Source organism: Amphiura filiformis, chromosome 1 (genome assembly GCF_039555335.1).
Source record: "Amphiura filiformis chromosome 1, Afil_fr2py, whole genome shotgun sequence".
Taxonomy (NCBI): Eukaryota; Metazoa; Echinodermata; class Ophiuroidea; order Amphilepidida; family Amphiuridae; genus Amphiura; species Amphiura filiformis.
The window spans coordinates 72366277-72386863 of NC_092628.1; the positions used below are offsets into that span (position 1 = coordinate 72366277).

General features: G+C 36.9%; 2 protein-coding genes across 4 annotated transcripts in view; one reads left to right on the forward strand and one right to left on the reverse strand.

Moving 5' to 3' along the window:
- The window catches only part of LOC140152817 (uncharacterized), a 41842-nt gene extending 37428 nt beyond the window's left edge, over positions 1-4414 (reverse strand). For both annotated transcript variants that reach the window (XM_072175337.1, XM_072175328.1), the window contains exon 1: positions 4319-4414. In XM_072175337.1, coding sequence (XP_072031438.1) covers positions 4319-4378 — 60 coding nt within the window. In that variant the 5' untranslated portion in view covers positions 4379-4414. The remainder of the gene's footprint in view (positions 1-4318) is intronic.
- A 150-nt stretch (positions 4415-4564) lies between these two features.
- On the forward strand, positions 4565-20382 carry LOC140152830 (corrinoid adenosyltransferase MMAB-like). 2 transcript variants are annotated; one of them, XM_072175357.1, is made up of 9 exons: positions 4565-4718; positions 6922-6977; positions 9134-9227; positions 10721-10778; positions 11315-11387; positions 12665-12762; positions 12965-13029; positions 14294-14353; positions 14888-20382. In XM_072175357.1, the coding sequence occupies exons 1-9, from the start codon at positions 4618-4620 to the stop codon at positions 14991-14993; spliced, it is 711 nt and encodes a 236-aa protein (XP_072031458.1). In that variant the 5' UTR covers positions 4565-4617; the 3' UTR covers positions 14994-20382. The 2 variants fall into 2 exon arrangements, with proteins under 2 accessions (XP_072031458.1, XP_072031450.1); XM_072175349.1 differs by having other exon boundaries at positions 4565-4724; positions 14888-20381.
- Positions 20383-20587: the final 205 nt, after the last annotated feature.

Sequence of the window (20587 nt, forward strand, 5' to 3'; positions counted from 1 at the left end):
TTTCCGTAGCAAAGTTACATCTTGTCAAAGATTGACTTTCATCAAACAATGTCAAAAAGATTCAGCTAGCAAAATTCCCCAAAACGGCATTTCGGGGGTGTTTCTAGATCTTAGTCTCATTATGATAGCAGCTTTAAGGCCCTTTACAATTAATTCTTAGTTTCCTGTTTCCCGCCCGTGTCCAAAGTAGAGAATTGCAAAATATTTAATTATTTTATTTTTATTTTGGATTTTCTCTTTTAAAATAACTTTTAATGACTTCCCTTGCTCTTTCTGACTTTGCTCATATCAACTATAATGATGAATAAACAAAGAACAATTAACTCTACCATTAGGCTAATGAAAGTTGATTCCCACTTTCCCGTTACCCTACTCCGCTCAAAACAATTTGCTGGCCAAATATTTCATTATTTTGAATAAAATGTTGATTTCTAACAAACTTTAACATACAAATAAATAATTGTGGTTTTAAATATATCATAAATCTCTTTCTGTTGATTTTCAGGGATTTTTTTTGCAGTAGGAGCATGGTATATGGTTAATAATGAAATATTAATGAATACCTACTCAATTCTCTGTCCCGCACTTTTTGATCTGCTCTGATCTCATCCCGTAAAAAATATTGTGAAACTTTTGATAATAGTTGTACAATCACCTTCATGTGTGGTTGTAAACTACATCTGTAAACTACAAACTGTGACTTATCACATGTATACATGGGTAGTTATTGGTTTACACCTGTAACAGATGCAATAATGAAATGGTATAAAATAATGAATAATGAATAATGAAATGGTCACCTACACAGTCATGAAAAATAATGTAACGGGAAACTGGGAATTGACTTTCATTAGCCTTACTTATTATAAAATCAAACATAGTTGTAAAATAATTAAATGCATGGTCCTAGTCAAAACGGGTTGATGTAGGTTGCGACCACTTGTTTTAAAATAAAGAAAATAATAGATAATTAATAATTAAAAGTCGCCTCATCCCTTGTTTTCAACCATGAAACAGGAAACTAAGGATCAATTGTGATGAAGGGCCTAATGGAACTGCTATCAAAATCCCTCTAAAATTCCATGTGCGAGTGACTTATCACCATAAAAAATCATTTTTTTGGGTCAAGTGAAGTATAGAAAACATATTTATGTAGGTTTCTTTCTTCGGGCACAAGTTTTAAATTTCTATGTAAAAATGCATTGACAAATTGACATTATCGGCGAATTTGGCTGACTATAGCTAAAATAGTAAATTCTCGATCATGAGAGCCAACTTGGGCACGCACTGATATTTGCGTCGAGCTCCGCGTCGAGCGTATTACGCAAAGACCACACGCTACCGGCGGAGCGAGCATGGCGTGACTGGAAAACAGCGATGTCCATGACCTCTCCTGTGCATGTACAATCACTCTGTGCCTGTTTGTGCTCAAACGCATAAAAAAAGCTCCGATTATACGCATAACACGTTGACAGCCAGTGAAATTACCGTAAACCACCAAAAAAAAACAAAACATGGCTCTGCACGTCGGCTGCTCTCAAAACAACAACAATAAAATTACACAATTAACTATCGTTTTTGTACTTCCTATCCACTGTTAAATGAAATAAAATATGTAATGTTTCAATAAAATTCATTATCCATGTGTCCATGTGTGTTTTATTTTAAAGATATTGAGCAAAGGTGATTTAAAAGCGAAGTTTAAGCAATATTCATGTTAATTGAGCGGCAATACTCCGTGCAAAAAGTACCAGTAACCAAGGGCGTAGAGATGACCGTACTGAGTCGCCAGCATCTCCCGGTAAACCAGCAGCTTCAAAAACTGGTTTGCTGTGGGTTTACTTTAGTCGCATATTGATGCGAATTTATAGTTTGAAAATACATTTTTATTCGTATTTTTAAAATGCCTCAAGGACAAGGTATATCATACAGCCGTCAGGCTAGAGAAATCATCATCAACGTTTGGAATTTCTTCGCAAATAAGGAATATCATGAACGAGCAGGGACGTCAAGACCAAATGCCGTAAAGAATACGCTAGCCGCTACAGGACTCAAATCTCGGTCTACGCTGTACAACTTGAGAAAAAAATGGACCCGTTTCCCCCAGGAAAAGAGGACCCAAGTGTAAGCGTGTGATAGATAATGTAGACTCTTTTGATCGTGGAGTAATACGTCGATTAATTGCCTCAATGTATGAGCAAAAGACATGGCCTACAATTGCGTCAATTCACAAAGAGCTTAAATCACAAATTGAATTCAAAGGTTCACAATCAACCCTGAAGAACTTGCTCAAGGATATGGGCTTCAAATATGGTAAAAGGCCGACAAGAGACCTAGTAAAGAACGCCCTGACATCGTCGCAAAACGGCACGATTATTTATCTAAAATAACGAAACTACGACCTACCGGTTGCCCGTTTATCTACTTGGATGAAACATTCCTCAATGCTAACCACACCGTCAGCAAATGCTGGCTAATTGGAGGTGTAGGTGGTTTCAAAGTGCCAACCGGTAAAGGCAGCAGGCTAATAGTTCTGCATGCCGGCTCAAAAGATGGATTTGTTGACAATGCTTTATTATGTTTCCAATCAAAAACTCGCTCGTCTGATTACCATGACGAAATGAACGGTGAGGTTTTCACTGAATGGTTCAAGACGCAACTGCTTCCCAACATTCCCCGACATGCCGTTATAGTTATGGATAACGCTTCCTACCATACAATGCAAGAAGTTAAAATTCCAACCCTTAATTCCAAGAAGTGTGTAATGCAAGACTGGCTCACAGAAAACAACATTCAATGGGATCGTAAGATGATCAAAGTGCAGCTATACTGAACTCATCAAATTAAATAAACCCAGATGCACCAAGCATGTCATCGATGAATTGGCCCGTGCAAATGGTCATTATGTGTTGCGGTTGCCCCCGTACCACTGCGAACTTAACCCGATCGAGTTGATATGGGGGCAGGCCAAAAATGAAGTTGCAAGAAAGAACGACACGTTCAATATTAAAGACGTCAAAAAATTGCTAATTAAAGCACTCCAGAATGTAACACCGGCGAAGTGGGCCGCAGCTGAACAACATTGTATTAAACTCGAAAATGAGATGTTCGAGTCTGAAGTTCGCCTGGATACAACCCTTTCTGAAGAAAATTTGGACACTTTTAGATTCCATATAAGCGACAGCGATGCTGATGATAGCTCCGAGATATCCGATTCTGACATGTCTGAATTATCTGATGCGATTATGACGATGATGATGATTATCACAGTTATGACATTGACAGTATCCCTGAGTTTCCACAGTGGTCAGAACCTTGATCGGTAAGTTGATCATTGCAATGATGACATATATTTCCAAGTATTAAATTCCCATTTCGCGTTTTGACAAGCGACCATCCATCCAGCATGCGGTGCAATGTACTCGTGTATAAAATTCCATGTACTGTATTCATCATCACATCTCTGCATAATAAAGATTGTGCCATCCATGCATTTCAAAGATATTTGGCTGCATTTCAAAGCAATTCAAGCAACGTAATCCAGTATTCAAGTATTCCACTATGATCTCACGATGTTCCATGTCACATGCCAGTATGATGTCAAGCTGATAAATTTGTTTAAAACCCCGATTTTATGGAAAGAAAATGCTTCTTTCTTGTCTAAAAATTGGCCGTCAAAACGCACATGTGAAACACATGTCATGCATGCAGTTCAACTGTACATGCACGTCGCCGTACTCAGTTAGCAATGTAATGTGCATAGCGCCAATGTACGGTAAACAACATTCTGATCTGACCAATCACGGCCTTCAGGGGCTAGTGTCGTCAGGCAGCTGATTTGAGGTCATGGACATACATCACGCTAGCGTGTTATTCCATGAAAAATGCGACATACGCAGTGCACGCAGTAAGTAAACAAGCTCATGATCGAGAATTTACTATTTTAGCTATAGCAAATGTGTTTGCCATACACTCTACAGTATTGTTCTCCAAAAAAACCCGGAAGCTTGTCGTTTGGAGCTCTAGCTGAAATACAGCAAGATAATGTAAGATAGTAAATGTAAACCTGTATTTTAGCTAGAGTATCAGTATCTCGAGCTAGGGTGCCTGCTGCTTGCCATTGAATTAACACTAGCCATGGGTCATTGGGTGGAGAATTCTGCAGTCTTTGTGAACAATAGATTTTTAGTACCACGAAAAAAGATCCCACTTTTGCGTCACCTTTTATTTCTAGCCAACCAAACTCACTCAAGATATTCTTAAAACAATTATAAACACATTCCACTTGGATGAATAAGGTACAAATCGTTTCTTTTACCTGATTGAACTCCTGATCAACATCGTCGGCGTACAAATCGATGTCTACACCGTCCGCCATGCTTAAAGAGTAAATCACTTACTTTTGTAATACATACGCTAAACATACGCCTAGCCGCGCCTGTAACAGCTTTAGAAGGACGCCTTTCGTATAGATGTGACTTAGGCTGTTATGCTTATAGGGGTAACGAGAGGTCACATCAATTTGCAAATAAACAATATTGATCCACACGCATGCAGACACATGCACTGACAGACGACAAGTTGTTGTGGAAGTGGAAAATTTGTCAGCCTTTAAAAATGGCCACAAGGTTGTTGCAGTCATCATCAAGACTATGTGTCACTTTTCCTTTAATGAATAAAAGGATTTGTAAACCCCTATGCCAACAGTTGAAGTTTTCTCAAGGGTAAGTTAAAGTTTGGCGGCTAGTTAAATAATTTCATCATTCATGGCATGCTTCCAAATATACTGTGCAGCCACAGAATTCAGAATTAGAGAAGGAGAACCGGGACTCCCTATACCGCCAAGTACTATCGTGCCGTCAGCTATGGGGAGAAAATTGGGGGTATTCGGGTTCTTGCCGACGGTGCGCGGAGACGAACGAAAACAATTCTGCGTCTCATCTGTAGCGTCTTGGTACTCGCGTGCAGGTCGCATCAAGTGCGTCTCTCAAATGCGCCCATCATCTACATGTATGTCGCGCTTGTATGACAACGAATGCCTCGGCGCATTCGAGGGAAACCGAATACCCCAATTTTTGCTCCATGCCTGTATCAAGATGGCGGTCGAGTCCTGGTTCTCTGGTTTTAATTCTGTGTGTGCAGCTCTCATTTGGTCGAGAATAAAAAAATCCCAGGAATATTATGTGATATCATGTTTTGTACCGTTGGGCAGTGAAATCCAATAAAATAATTTTGAATATTTCATTATCATGTTTTAGTGATTCAAAAAAGTATTACCACTAACATGACTAAACCAGTTGATCTGATTCATGCAGATGGATTGTTGTTTTGTTCAATGTCTGTTTGTTGGTCTGAGCCGAGTCTGAGAGACCGTTTGACCCTTCCCATTGGATTGGGCCATAAATACATACATGCATGGTAGGATGGCTGTGTCCGGGTGGACAACATCATGTCCAGGGACAAGCGATTTGCGTGGAACTTTTTTCCGCGCAATTGGCTATTTTTTTCCTATGGGCAGGGATACATGATTTGCACTGAAAAAAAGTTTCGCGCAATTCCGCGCAATTTGCTATTTTTTTCTGCGCAAATCACCTGTCCCTGAACATGTCACATGCTTGTGTGAATGGGACCAAGCTCAGGCAGAAGTTTTGGCCAAAATGAATGCGGGCGGGCAACAGCCCAACAGGAAACTTAATTGGAATCAACTTTTGTTATTTATTTAGCCATGAAATGGAGATGAATACATTTCCAATTGTCTGCCACCTGCACCCAATTTTCATTTTTGCTAAAAAAATTTCATTACTTTAGTATTTTGAATGACATGCACTTGTGTCTGTACCAAACTCAACAGCACTCTTCTTCTTCTTCTTTGGTTGAGTCGGCATACTTAGACTAGATGCTGTATATTCGCCAACTTTTCAAAGGTTTCAGAGGAATTGCATTGTCAGAGATGTACACGATTCTTATGTTTGTTCTGTTTTTGGAGTCTTCACTTTCCTTGCTTGCTTTGGTTTCAGTTTGGTTTGGCTTGGTTACTTCAGTTTCTTCATTGCTTGTTTTGGTTACCGGTACTTTAGTTCCTTTGGTTTCTTCTTTGCTTGTCTTGGTTACTTCAGTTGCTTTGGGTTCTGTTTGGCTTGTCTTGGATACCTCAGTTGCTTTAGTTTCTTCTTTGCTTGTTACTTCAGTTCCTTTGGTTTCTTCTTTGCTTGTCTTGGTTACTTCAGTTGCTTTGGTTTCTTCTTTGCTTGTTACTTCAGTTGCTTTGGTTTCTTTGCTTGTTTTGGTTACGGTACTTCAGTTGCTTTGGTTTCTTCTTTGCTTGTCTTGGTTACTTCAGTTGCTTTGGTTTCTTCTTTGCTTGTTACTTCAGTTGCTTTGGTTTCTTTGCTTGTTTTGGTTACTAAGTTCAGTTGCTTTGGTTTCTTCTTTGTTTGTCTTGGTTACTTCAGTTGCTTTGGGTTCTGTTTGGCTTGTCTTGGTTACCTCAGTTGCTTTGGTTTCTTCTTTGCTTGTTACTTCAGTTGCTTTGGTTTCTTGGCTTATCTTGGTTGCTTCAGTTGCTTTGGTTTCAAGTTTGTACATTCTGCTTTTGAAGATGTCTAATGACTTGGTTTCTGAGTCCAGGCTGTTCCATTCCTGTGATGCTCTTGGGAAAAAGCAGGCTCCGATAAATTTTCTATTTTTAATTGCCAGATCGGGCAAGCTTAGGTCAACTTTTGCTTGCCCGATTATGTCCATGAAACTGCACCATGGTAGTAGCCTTGGACAGCCTAGCGTTCCTATTTTTGACTTTGCAGTGTTGGCAGGTACATGTATGTTATCATATATGAAAGTAGGCTTCAGAGATGAAAATGCCAGTGGTGATATTTGGTGATTCTACTTTTAAATACTGTATTTATCTTATTTAACTTTTTATAGAAGTAATGGAGGAAATGTAAAAGTACCGAAGATTTACACAAAGACCGGAGATAAAGGTATGGTTGATCAATAGATTTTTCATGTTATAATTATTGAACTTAAAGGGGTAACCCTATTGGTTTTGGATATGGATTGTCTTTAAAATTACATAATAATATCAAATATCGCCCCCTTTATGCTGCTTTGTGAAAAAACGAGAGCATTTTCAGCGTAAATGTGAATAAATAGCCAAATTTGCAATCCAACACCTTGGTATACGTGAATTGCATTCTGGGCAGGCAAGCAAGCAACAACAATTCCCGTTCGTATGACGAATGCTGACCGGGATGCTGACATGCTGTATAATGCCCGGCCCGTATTGAACGGAAAATATTTGTTGTTGTTTTCGTACCGTTTCAGAAAAAAAGGAAACAAAATATATTTCCCCTTGCAAATATGTAGGCCCTACATTTCAAATGAATATAAAAAAGTTGGGGTTAAAAATGGAGAGGAAAAAAAATCTTCCGACACGAGATTTTGAACCGGGTACCTCTCGGGTAACGCACAGCGCGCTAAATGATTGAGCAATTTAGCCCACGATGTACATCGCGGATTTTTTTATAACTAAATACGGCATACCGTCTCGATGGTTCGCAATTAATTCCCTACCCAGAAATCCGAAGTAATTTTTATTTTTACAAACCGGTAGCCTGTAAAAACCGCTGTGTTTCATGATTTCTCGAAATACATCGACTTGGAGCGTCAAATTTCAGGATAGTAATGAGAAAAATAGTATCTATTATGTGATACCAAAACCTCATCAACAATGAAAAAATCGGGGATGATGCTGTCGATCGGGTTACGGACCTTTAAATGTAAATTGCTGTTTGTACCGATCCGACTTCATCAAAATCTTTTGATTTATTTTGGTTTTTATGGTACGGTATAGTATTTTGAGCCATGGACACCCCTTGGTTAAGGCTACATGCTCTTTTTGGTTGAAATTTTTGGCGGGAAATTATCCCGCACAAATATTAAAGTAATCTTTTCCCACAACTAAATATCATAGTCAAGAAATTAATGATGCATGAGTGGTAGCTTAGATCATAACTTTCATATATACTTTAGTTGCAATTATCCCAGAAAATTCTTGATTTGTTTTTACAGAGTCTTGAATTGAGTTTTATGATCAAAAAACGTCACTCGGTGTATTTTGAAATTCGAGGCCATAACTCTTCTCAAATTAGCCCCAAATCATAATTATTATATACACGTGTAGCAAACACCAATGGGAATAATTGGACGTTGTTTGCGGAGCCTAAATTTGATATTGATTTTATTTCACAATATTTCTAGTGTGAGAATTTTGACCTGTCAATCCCTTTTCGGATTTCGCATCCGAATTCATTAAAATGTGATATTTTGAATTAATAATGAGTACGCTTACCTTTCTGCAACACTTCCCGGTACCATTGCGCATCTGGTGACAGCCAATTTTTTGGCTGAAAACAGTCCCTTCCTATCATTTTTGAACAAAATATGCCTCAAAATTACGTACATGACACATGTAAATTGGCACAGCGAGGAAATGAAGAGAGCCATTTACGGTGGGGCAGGCTATTGGAAGCTATTATGGTACCAGGCATGTCAAGCAGATGCATACATAAGGGCGGTATATTCAAATGCTATTGTCTGGATCATTGAGTATCGATCGCGCAAGTAGGCTTATACACGTAGGGGTGTGTTGTCGCTCCCCTAGTTTTGACATAAATTACAAGGATGTCTTGAATGACCCAGCGTTTTTATTATATTTATTAGAAAATTAATCGTCGTTTATTACGAGTCCTAAGAGTCATACCAGTTCAATTCATCAAAATTAATTTGTATTAAATGAAAAACAAACAGACTAAGTAGAGTCCAATGTCTTACTATGACTGTATTACTATCAAAATCTGCTTTTCAATACACTAGAAACGTGTTGATCTTTGAAAATCGTCAGACATTAACCACAGGTACCGCCGTGGCACAGTGGCATCGTTCACTGTTCAGCATAGTGTATCGGCAGTGGTTCGAACCCTGGTGTAAATTTTAGTATTTTATATTCTTTTTACTAATACGCTGTGCCGTTTTTCAAACACGCCCCTGAATGAAATTCATGGGCAAGTACCCTTAAGTGAATTTAATGTAGCTATCCGAAAAAAGAAACTGTTAACACATTTGTTTTGTTTATTAGGTACGTCAGTTACCATAGCAGGAGACAGAAGACCTAAAGATGATGATATATTTGAAGCCTTAGGAACAACAGATGAGTTGTCTTCTGCTATTGGGTAAGTTTGCTCTCAGTCATGTAAAGTCACAAGGGTTGTTGACAAGGGCAGTTTTCCATCAGTCAGAGGGTCAACCCATTCCTGATTATGAAGATGTAACCTGTTCCAACTTGATAGGGGAATCTAATTGTTGATCACAAAAATGGCGTAAGGGACATACCGAGATTGTTAACCTCAAGGCTCAAACACAGGTTTTGTTCACATAACATATGTGATGCGATCAAGCAAAATCAGTCGGAACTCGCAAATATTGATTATGAGATACAGTCAAACAAAGGAAATGTTTCTTAATTTTGTTTCCTCTTGTTTTGGAAACCCTTTAATTGCTCATACCTTTGGAACTGGTTGTTCAATATCAATGATTAAAAATACAGCTTTGTAAATGCTTTTTACTATTCCTATAAGAAACTGAAAATTTAAAATTTCTGAGTGCTGACTCACATATTAGGAAACAATAATAAGTGTATAGACTACCAGCATTTGGAAATGGAGATACTTGAGCTAATGAGTAAAGAGGCTTTCACTATGGGAATCCATATAAACAAGCCAAAAGGTTTCAACAGGTGCACTGTTGGGTCGAAAAAAGTTGTCAAGCTTTCGGCAGATGGCTCTTGACTTCATCAGGACTGAAGCAGGAATGGGCAGCAGTAATATATAGTCTAGCTGCCAGGTGCTGCCTTCTTCTAATTGGCTGATAAATCTGTGTTCTGATTGGCTGCAGAAGGTTTTGGCTAATTGAGCTGTGCTCTGAATTGATGTGACTGAATGGATTTTTTCAGAGTGTTCAGACAGCTAGCCTAGAATACTTGATGGCTCTACAAAGAGCATTCAGATACAACCAATAAGAACACAGTTCAATTAGCCAATCTGAGCAAGGCTTCTGCAGCCAATGAGTACAAATTGATCAGCAATTGGGAGATGGCAGTGCCTGGCAGCTATACTGTATTGCTGCTTCTAATTCCTGCTGTTTTGTGTTGAAAGAACCTTATTACTTTTTGGAGCAGCAAGAAAATATCTGCATGTCTGTATAATGTTAACCCTAACTAAAATAAAAGGAATCCAATTACTACGCTGAAATTTCAGTGACTCAAGACAAGTGGTTCAGTATATATGACAGGAAATGAGGTACATCCTAGCGGTACCTTATTTCTTATCATAAATAACAAACCGCTTGTCGTGGGACACTGAAATTCCAGTGTAGTAATTGGATTCCTTGCCCCTATGACATAACTTTTACCAGTGTGTTTTTAGTTTTTGAGAAAAATGCAAAAATAGACACAAATTTATCGAGGGGTGTACATGTAGTACCCCCTTAATGTTTCATAAAAGCATATATAGGAGAAACATGATCAACATTGTTACCCCTTCCTCCCTAACTAAACTAGTTTGATTAATAGGACTTTATTGATATTTTGGTTTGTTACCTAAGCATTTTCTACAATGCAATGCTGCTTACTCTTGATATTTTGTTGATTCTTTCTAATTGAACCCAGGCTTGCTAGAGAATTTTGTGTTGAAGCAAACATTGATATTGATATGCAGCTGGAGGAGGTAAGTTCACTCACTGAATCAGGCTTAATCATATTTGTGCTATCAAATAGGTTGAACTTTTTGCCTCTAGTTGATAAGAATTCTGTTACAAATGTGTACTGCATAGTATTATGCTATGTATGGGCACAGTGCCTAAATGCTGCAGGTTGTATTATGTTCTTCAGGCAATTCTTTCAACATGAAGAAGTACTCCCTCAGTTTGAAATGAATCACTTCAGAGTGAAGTAGAGTCCCCAGGAAAAGGATAGAGGGCGTTAGACAAATATTGGTTGAAAGTTATTGCAATCAAGTGGGAAAAATGATCTTTGGGTTGCAGCTTCCATTTGGTGCCAATTTATTCCATGCAAGTCGGACATTTTAATAAATTTCATATCCCAACTTGGCATTTGTACAGGCTGAGTCAGATGGAAGACATATTCAGTTGAAGATTGTGGCAATTTAAAAGGGAATCCCCCCCCCCCCCCAAATGGGAAAATGGATACCAGCTCTATTTGATCTTAATTACATTTTTGATGTTTTGCTCATCCCATTTGCAGATTCAATGTGTGCTACAAGATGCAGGTTCTTGCATTGCAACACCAAAAAATTTAGCTTCACAAAATCAAATTAGTAAGTATTGAAGTATTAGATTTGTAAGATTCTGAGATGGGAGATGTGCTCCAATTACATGGTTGCTGTATGCAATTTTAATTAAAAGGTCTTTCATGCAAAACATTTGTTTGACAGTTACTTGTTACAAGTGAATTTTAAAATTGGCATGTCAGGCAGCCAGTGTACTTGAGTACTTCTTCCACTATATCACTGGGCCAAAATAGCAACATGTGGCCTCTGAGAAAACACATTTTGTGAACTAAAGATTTGCAGTCACACATTTTCTAGATATGAAATGTGAAAGGAAACACTAATAAGATCTTGCTGACTTTCAAGAATTGATCTGGGTTACTGTCCCTTAAGGGCTGGGGTATGAACGTTTGGACAGTATTTATTTTGGGACATTAGAGCACATCAGACATATCGAATTGCATTCTGAATATGAAGAATGTCATTCCAATATCAAATAATTTTGATTTTTGAAATTAGCAATTTAATACACATTTTATGGCAAATCATTAAAATTGATATTTTGATATTTAACAGTACTTGAAGTAAACTTTATAAATCTGATGATTTATACTTAAAGTGTATGTAGGTGGAATGAAAAGCCGACGATCAATTGAAAATTTTGACCTTTAGTATTAAAGATATGGATTTTTTTCCCAAAACACCAAAAAAAAAAATTAGGTCTTTTTGGGAAAAAATCCATATCTTCAATATGAAAGGTCAAAATTTTCAATTGACTGTCCGCTTTTCCTCCCTGCTACATACACTTTAAGAATATATCATTAGATTTATATAATTTAATTCGAGGACTGTTATATATCAAAATTTGAAAAATATCAAATTTTTATAATTTGTCATAAAATTTGTATTATATTGTGATTTAAAAAAATGAAAATTATTTGATATCAGAAAGACATGCTTCAGTATTCAGAATACAATTCGATAGGTCTGAGGTGCTCTCATGTCCCACAAAATACTGTCAAACGCAATAAACGCTCATTTTGGATCCCTTAAACCATGCACTTTTAAATTTTAAGCACATTTACATGTTCTATATACATTGTACTACCCATAAAGAAAGCATAATCTTTATACACAGCATATAATGATGTAGCTGTGTTCTTTTACAACTTTTCAAATCACTTATTTTCATTCAGTGGTAGTGGGGGAAATTGTGAATTATTGTTTTGTTTCATCTTTGAATATAATGGTAGGACCTTGGTTGTAATTTGTTTCCTTATTGTCCAAAAAAGACTCTACAAATTAGTGCTTTTACTTTCATGCAGGTTTAACACAGTTTGATGCTTCATCTGTAGACACACTAGAGAATTGGATAGATGATTGTACACATCAGCTTCCTCCTCTTAAAAACTTTATATTGCCAGTAAGTTTGAATTTTGTATCATCAAAGTAAAGTAGTGAACTGAAATGAATTTCTGTTGACAAGTATAAAAGAAGAATCATAATAGCATGCTTGTAAAGTATAAATTAAAGAATTTTATCCAAATTGAATTAAAATGTTTGTTGCATGAAAATAAGTGGACATTAATGTGCTGCATTGCTTTTATATTCTGTTTTTATTTTAGTCAGGAGGAAAAGCAAGTAGTTGTTTACATTTAGCAAGGTCAATATGTAGGCGAGCAGAAAGAAGGTAAGCTACACAGATACTTACTATAGAACCCCAATTTTGGTACAGAAATAAACAGGTTACTTTGTTAAGGGAAGGGGTATGAACGTTTGGACAGTATTTATTGTGGGACATTAGAGCATATCAGACATATCGAATTGCATTCTGAATACAAAGAATGTCCTGATATCAAATAATTTTGATTTTTGAAATTGCAATGTAATACATTTTATGGCAAATCATTAAAATTGATATTTTTGATATTTAACAGTACTTGAAGTAAAATTTATAAATCTGATGATTTATACTTAAAGTGTATGTAGGTGGGATGAAAAGCCGACGATCAATTGAAAATGTTGACCTTCCGTATTGAAGATATGGATTTTTTTCCCCAAAACACCAACAAAATTAGGTCTTTTTGAGAAAAAAATCCATATCTTCAATATAAAAGGTCAAAATTTTCAATTGATCGTCGGCTTTTCCTCCCAGCTACATACACATTAAGAATATATCATTAGATTTATAAAATTTACTTCGAGGACTGTTATATATCAAAAATTTGATATTTGTTATAAAATTTGTATTATATCGTGAATTTCAAAAAATGAAAATTATTTGATATCAGAAAGACATTCTTCGTATTCAGAATGCAATTCGCTACGTCTGAGGTGCTCTCATGTCCCACAAAAAATACTGTCGAAACGCCATAAACGCTCATTCTAGATCCCTTAATGGTTTCAAATATCTCACCAGCATGTACGCACAGCACAGCTCTCCTAAGAAAAGCCTAGCTTAACAGGTGTTCAAGACTCAAGATTTGCAATTTATATTTAAACCAGCAAATTTTCCTCCAAATATAAATGCTTTTGAAATAAAGTCAAGAATGCATCAAAAATTTCTACTTCCTAGGCCAAAAATTCCCACAAGTTAGTTGGTGGCCTGAAAACCAAAATACGAAATGTGAATTTTATCCTAAAATATATATTGCACATAATTATTGATTGTCAAGTCATTATGAAATAGGTTTAAAATGAAAATGATCAGTTTGTGCAGCATTGAAGGTTGATTTTTAATTTTTGCAATAATTTGTTTGAAATGTTTTTCCTCAGACTAACAATCTTAAATGAGTTCAACATTAACCCCTGATCCACTCCCAGGATCGCCTACTATTCACATGCTGCTAGATCTAGTCAATTGTAAATTTTTGTTGAATTTACTATATTTCTTGCCAGTCAATGTTTCATATTGCTTTTTTTAACAACATTATTGTGATTGCTCTTTTCCCTAGACTTGTTCCGTTGGTAGAAAGTCAACAGTTGGATCCTAAAGTAGCTAGATACTTCAACAGGTGAGTTGCATTACAAAATCTCTAATTAATCTCGCATAGTGATGATGAATAAATACAGAGCCCCTTGATCCTTAACACTATCCTATCTTTAACTTGGCAGTTACCCTAATCTTAAATCTGTTGGGTGTTGGGCTAGGTTTTACAATCAGGTGCTTTATTCTGTGTATGATACATATGATAAGCTATAAACAGATGGTATTATAGGCAAAATAACCAATTCTTGATCATGAGAGGATGTACCTTCTGTGTCAGCGTACTTTTCATAGAATAACACCGTCGTGCGACCTACATGATCAAACCTTGACCTTGCCTAGCAGTAGCAACATGTCCGTGTGATTGGTCAATTCTTAAAAGCTGTGTTTTGCATCGTAAGCGCCAGTCTTAGCGCTTAGTACGCTTGACGCAAATACTTGTGCGTACCTAAGTTGGCTCTCTTGATCGAGAATTCAATATTTTGCCTGTAAAGTGGTGTGCTGGATTCTAAAATTGTACCAGGTGTTGGCTGTTAAAGTCTTCCCATCTGTTCATTTACAGATTGAGTGATTTCCTCTTCACCGTAGCAAGATATGCAGCACTATCTGAAGGAAGAGAAGAAACCATCTACAGGAAGATTAGACCATCCAAAGACAAGACAAAGTGACACCTGCCAGCAGATAGCAGTGCAATATTGTGCAATCTCTTAAGTAGTTACTCATAGTATTAGGTAGTTGACAGTGACACATGGATTGGGGATATCATAACACCTTGGTGCATGTTCTACTTACAGAATCATGTTCTCCAGAGAACCCAAAATCATGGAAATATTTTTATACCCTTGTCATATTTGCCTTTAATTTAAAATATTGATGTTAAGGACTTTGTAATGGGTTTCATATGTTCTGGGGTATCTATGATGTTGATTATGCAATCCATGTGTGACTAAGGCACATGTCTGAAAAGCTCACAATCACAAGGACAGTTGTTTGGTTAATATGACGAGGTAGTGATGCAATCAGAAAAGCTGTGAGAAAAATATGTGGAGTGCATAAATATTGTATAATTACACTCCTGCACAGTTTCGCGTACTTCGCGCTCTGCATTCATTTTTCTTGAAAGTGGGTGCATTGATATTGGTCAAATTTTCAAACATTTTAAAAGGGCATTTTGTGATCCACAGCCTCATTACCCCCCCCCCCCCACTTTTCTCAAAAAAGTTGGAGATTTTCATATACCACTGGAAGCCTCTGGCTACATAATGTTTATGTCCCAAACATTTCTTGCAGATTAATTCGTTTAGCAAAAATATCGTCAAATTTGAATTTCGTTCTGGTATACCAGAATGAAATTACAACAGTGGCCTATGGAGCAGTGTAATACACATGATCATGCTTAACTCGCAAACGGAAAATCAGTATTAACTGAAATTTTGAGAATAAGCTTTTTTTGTGGATATTACTGAAAAATGTCATAAAAGAGGATGCTAGGATCACAAAATCCCCCTTTAAGTATTTTTTATAAAATAGGTTACTAAATGAAGAACTTGTGCTGAATGTTGATGCGTCCAATGCACCCCACTGCAGGGCTCGTGCATAGGACCCATCAACATCTCACGCTGAATGTTGATGCGTCCAATGCACCCCACTGCAGGGCTCGTGCATAGGACACATCAACATCTCAGCTTGCATACATTATTGAGTTCTAATTTGTCTCTCAACAAGTAATATGTATTTTTTAACCTTTAATTCCATCACTCTCACACCATATGTAAGGTGAGCTATAGTGCCTTTACTCTAGTGCAGTCAATAATCTCAGTGCACATTTCATTGACAGCAGCTTCAAATCACAAATGTTCACACGCAGCGCTAGAGTACAAATGCACAAGTTAAAGATGCTACACAGTTGTGCAAAACCCCTGCCTGAATGCTGACATCACTGACTGCACTAGCACTATATGGAAGCAAGTAATTAGAGGACACTTACAATATAGAAATCAAATGTTTGAAATAGAATGTTTATTTTGACAGGAGTATCCCCATATTCATTACAGCTGATGCAGGTTTGTAGCTACAATGTAGCCGATTTTTAATTCTAAATGTTGTATACTTTACAAGTATTTTTACAGTGCTCTACCAAGTGACATTGTTTGCTTCTTCAGGGTTGAAGAGACTGAAAACTGCAAATTGCAGCAAGTTTTTTAAGAAGGTTACCTCAATATGTGACCGTCCACGGCGAATGAGCCGTAAATTCCTCCCCCGGTCAATTTTGTTTTATTTCGTGTTTAAAAGCGGGGTTATGGTTTTTTAAACTTTGCACCTTCAAAAAAATTATAGCTTGTTTCGTTTATACATGTGTCTCTTTTTCCACATTGCTGGCAATAAATATCAAACAGTCATAATTGGCGGTCATTTCAAATCATCCCCAAGTCAACGAGGTTTAAGAAAGTTCTCTCATTGTTAATTGTTGGTTATGCATACCTATACAAAATACAATGCCTGGTAACACCCCACTTGAACAGGATTTAGCAAAAGCAAACAAAGACCAGAGCTATTAAAAGTTCTATAGCCATCTAAGGTAGAAGCTTATTATCCACTTCAACAATAGGATAATTGATTAGTGTTTACTATCAAAATGAGATCGATGTCGAGCCAGCTTAAGTTACCGATGAATACGACCTTCTTACGCATTTTACACCGTAACTCAGAATACAATTTAGGGAATTTACGGCTCATTTGTGCTGCCGGGTCACATATGTAAGTTAACCTGTATGAAAAAATGGACAAGAAAACTGACCATCTTGCAGTAGCTACAATCTGCACTTGCAATGATCAGTATAAGACCGGGGTTCTCAACCATATTTTCTCTTGGGCCACAAGAGGGCCAAAATCATTTCAAAGATTTGTGTTTCAGGGCCTAATACACCTTGATTTGCTATGTTTACTGTATATTTTAGAGCTGTTCAAGTGCCAACCACACTGGTCAGCGGGTCGGATATGTTATGGCTTGCGTGCCGCCAGTTGAGAACCCCTGCTATTAGATGACATTGCAATTCCCCTACCATATCAGGATGCAATAAAATATGCAATGTTTTTCTAAAAATGCATCCAAATTAAATAGGTTAGTTTCTGGGATATGAATAATTATAATGGCTCTTATACACTTGAAAAACTAAATTGAATGCTTCCTCTGGCTCCTTTTAAAATGTTCATGATGTGCAACTTATTGTGCTAAATTGCATCATATGTCTATTTTTCCCTGCACTTCCCTGACAAATATTTGTCATTGGACATAAAGTCCTTTCATTAGAATGAATTGTGGATTGTAATTAGGTAGTAGGGAAAAGGTGCCCACTAAAGCATCACCATTATGTCTATCTAGAGGAAATTTGTTTACAATATTGCAGTTCTCATACCTTAGGTCTGTAAGGGTTATGTGCATAGCAATGCAGAAGAAAATACATTAATCCAGGTATGGATGTGTCCCCGATGTGCACATGTTGTCCTAAATCAGATTTGTATCTATTTCGAAGCTATCATTTGAAATTATTTCTTGGAATTATCTCCTGTAAGTTGTGAGCATTCCCTTCATTATGTCTCTTTCATTTTGATGGTGCATCGTATGATACGCTGCGTGTGAGGCATGAATGCCTCCATTTACCCATGTTTCCTGTTGTTAGTAAAAGAATTAAAAAAATAAATTAATATTGTATATCAATGTTTGAGCAACTCTTTTAAAATAGCGGCACTCTTCTAGCTGATGGTGCATTCTTGTACATGAGATTGCAAAATAGAAGAAAACAAAATGATGTACAAGCAACATTTAAAAGAGTAAATCTTGTTAAGTAGAAAATTGATCTTGTAATGACTTGGGGTAAATATTAATACTCTTCATATTTGACTGAAGAGGTTCATCAGGTCTGTTAATTAATCAGCTGTTTAGAGTTTATTTGTCAAGACCAAGTGAAAAACTTACGTTTTTCTGCTGACAGTTTCGCCAGAAACCTTCTGGCTTTCTCAAAGCATTGATGATGTTATTGATCCATCTGCTTGGAGCGGGAAACTTGACCGGATGTTTTGGTTTTCCCGGAAGTAGTACTCCTGTCTCCAGTGGTGGTCTTGAGCAGAGGATCAAAGATGTGACTTAGAAAGAACGTGCCCTCGTCTCTGTTCATGGTCTCTGTCCCCTCTCTTGCGAATCCAAATCGCTTCCTTCACCCATCTTGCTCTGCGATTTTCTTCTCTGTCGATGATTGATGAACTGTCCCAGTCTATGATATGGTTTTCTCTTGACGCATGATCAGTAATTGCGGATTTATTTATTTCCGTAAGAGATTCCGTTCTTTTGGAGCGTGTGTATTTAAGCGGGCCCGCTTTTTCTGCTTCCCGTTTATGCTCACTCATACGGACGCCAAATTGCCTTTTGGTCTCACCGATGTATGTTTGGGGACAACTTTTGCACGGTATCTCGTAAACACAATTGGCAGTTTTTTCTTTCTCTTGTTTGTCCTTGGGGTGAACAAGCATCTTTTTGATGGTAGTATGGGGCTTCATGGCCGTCGGATATTAAGTTTGGCACACTAGTTTTGTGGGCCATGAGAGTACACCAAACATATGGAATTGCATTCTCAATAGGAGGAATGTCCTTGTGATAACAAATAATTTAGATTTGTTTTTTCAATTCGTGATATAATACAAATTGTATAAAACATAAAAATTTAATATTTTAGAATATTGTTAATATTGTTAAATATTAAAAGACTCCCAAATTCACTTAATGTACTTAAAGTATATGTAGCTGGGATGAAAAGCATAATCACCTCTTGGCTGCATCCGCCTCGGTACAAATAATTAGTCCCTAACATTGCTGGCACAAGTTGCAGCCTCTGGTTCTTTAAGTGCATGAACATGGCTATAATAATGCCTGCGGTTGTTATTTTGTTGCCTTTGCACCTATAGAAAGAAACTTTAATTATTCCTTTGTTTGGTCAATTGTTTTCATATTTTTAAATAAATGAGTCAAATAGATAAAGTATTGATGGCAGCTATTGCTTATACTGTGCGCATATTAAAGAAACTCTTTGCATATTTATTCATTATTGCATCGCAAAAACGGTTTTTCTTGGTCGAAAACAATGATCAATAAATTGTTCATAAAAGTTTATGCAGGTGTAGTGTTTGGGGCAAATATTAATAGTCTTCATATTTATGTCGCACGTTTCGCGATTGCAGGTTGTTATGTTAAAGGTTTTCCTTTGTGCGTATTGGCTCAATGCCCCGCGAATTAGGCACATGAGCAGGGGCATGTTCCTCTCAGCCTCCTTGATGATTTCTGTCCATTCAAAGTGGTTGACTTTCTGAACCGTCATTGGCCCTCTCAAGGTTGATGAAAATTTGCTATTTCTGTTGCTTTCTCTAAAGCGGTTGCTGCTTGCACATAGTCTTCAATAGCCCTTTTCCCCTTTTTGGATTTAGAAATGGTCTCTAGTGCCTGAAAATAGGAACCCTGGAGAATTTAGGAGGAGGCCTTTTTTCTTGACCCCATACGGGTTATCTGTGAAATATAATAAGAAATAAGGTAATCCAATAACACATCACATAATTATTAACAATATTAAAAACTGTTCCACATAACATGACTTCTTTGCTTTCTCCAATATAATATTTATTAATTTCGTATTGACCTTAATCACGTTTACGTGACGGGCTAACAATAAGAAACGACAGCGATTGGTTTAAAATCACACAATAGACAGCTGCCGTCCATTACGCCATTTTCATTGGTTGAATGAAAGTTGTGATTAAGGTGGCCTTATCGGCTACAATGTAATGCACAAAATTCACATGACAAATGATATAGGATGTGCATGTGTGATGTGTATTGATGAGAAAATAAAATCGCAAGTTTTTATTATACCCACACCTAAAAAAATGCAATATCCAAAGAACAATGTGTCAGTTACTGAAGTTTCTTATTATGCATTTAATCATAATTATAACACCTTCCGTGTGTGCTAATAAAATCCTAGTGAAAACATGTAACAACATTTTAATGTCGCTACGTGAATTGTGTTAAAAGAAACACAATTCTTACAAGAGTGTTAAAATAAGTGGCGAAAATACTTTTGAACAATGCCAAGTTTGGGAATAAAAAGGGGATAATTGGGTAGCAGCAAATAGAAATCATGTCACATCACGTCACATACCGGTAATTAAACAATGATGACTGAAAATTCTATTAATGAGCAATGACAATAAGTGT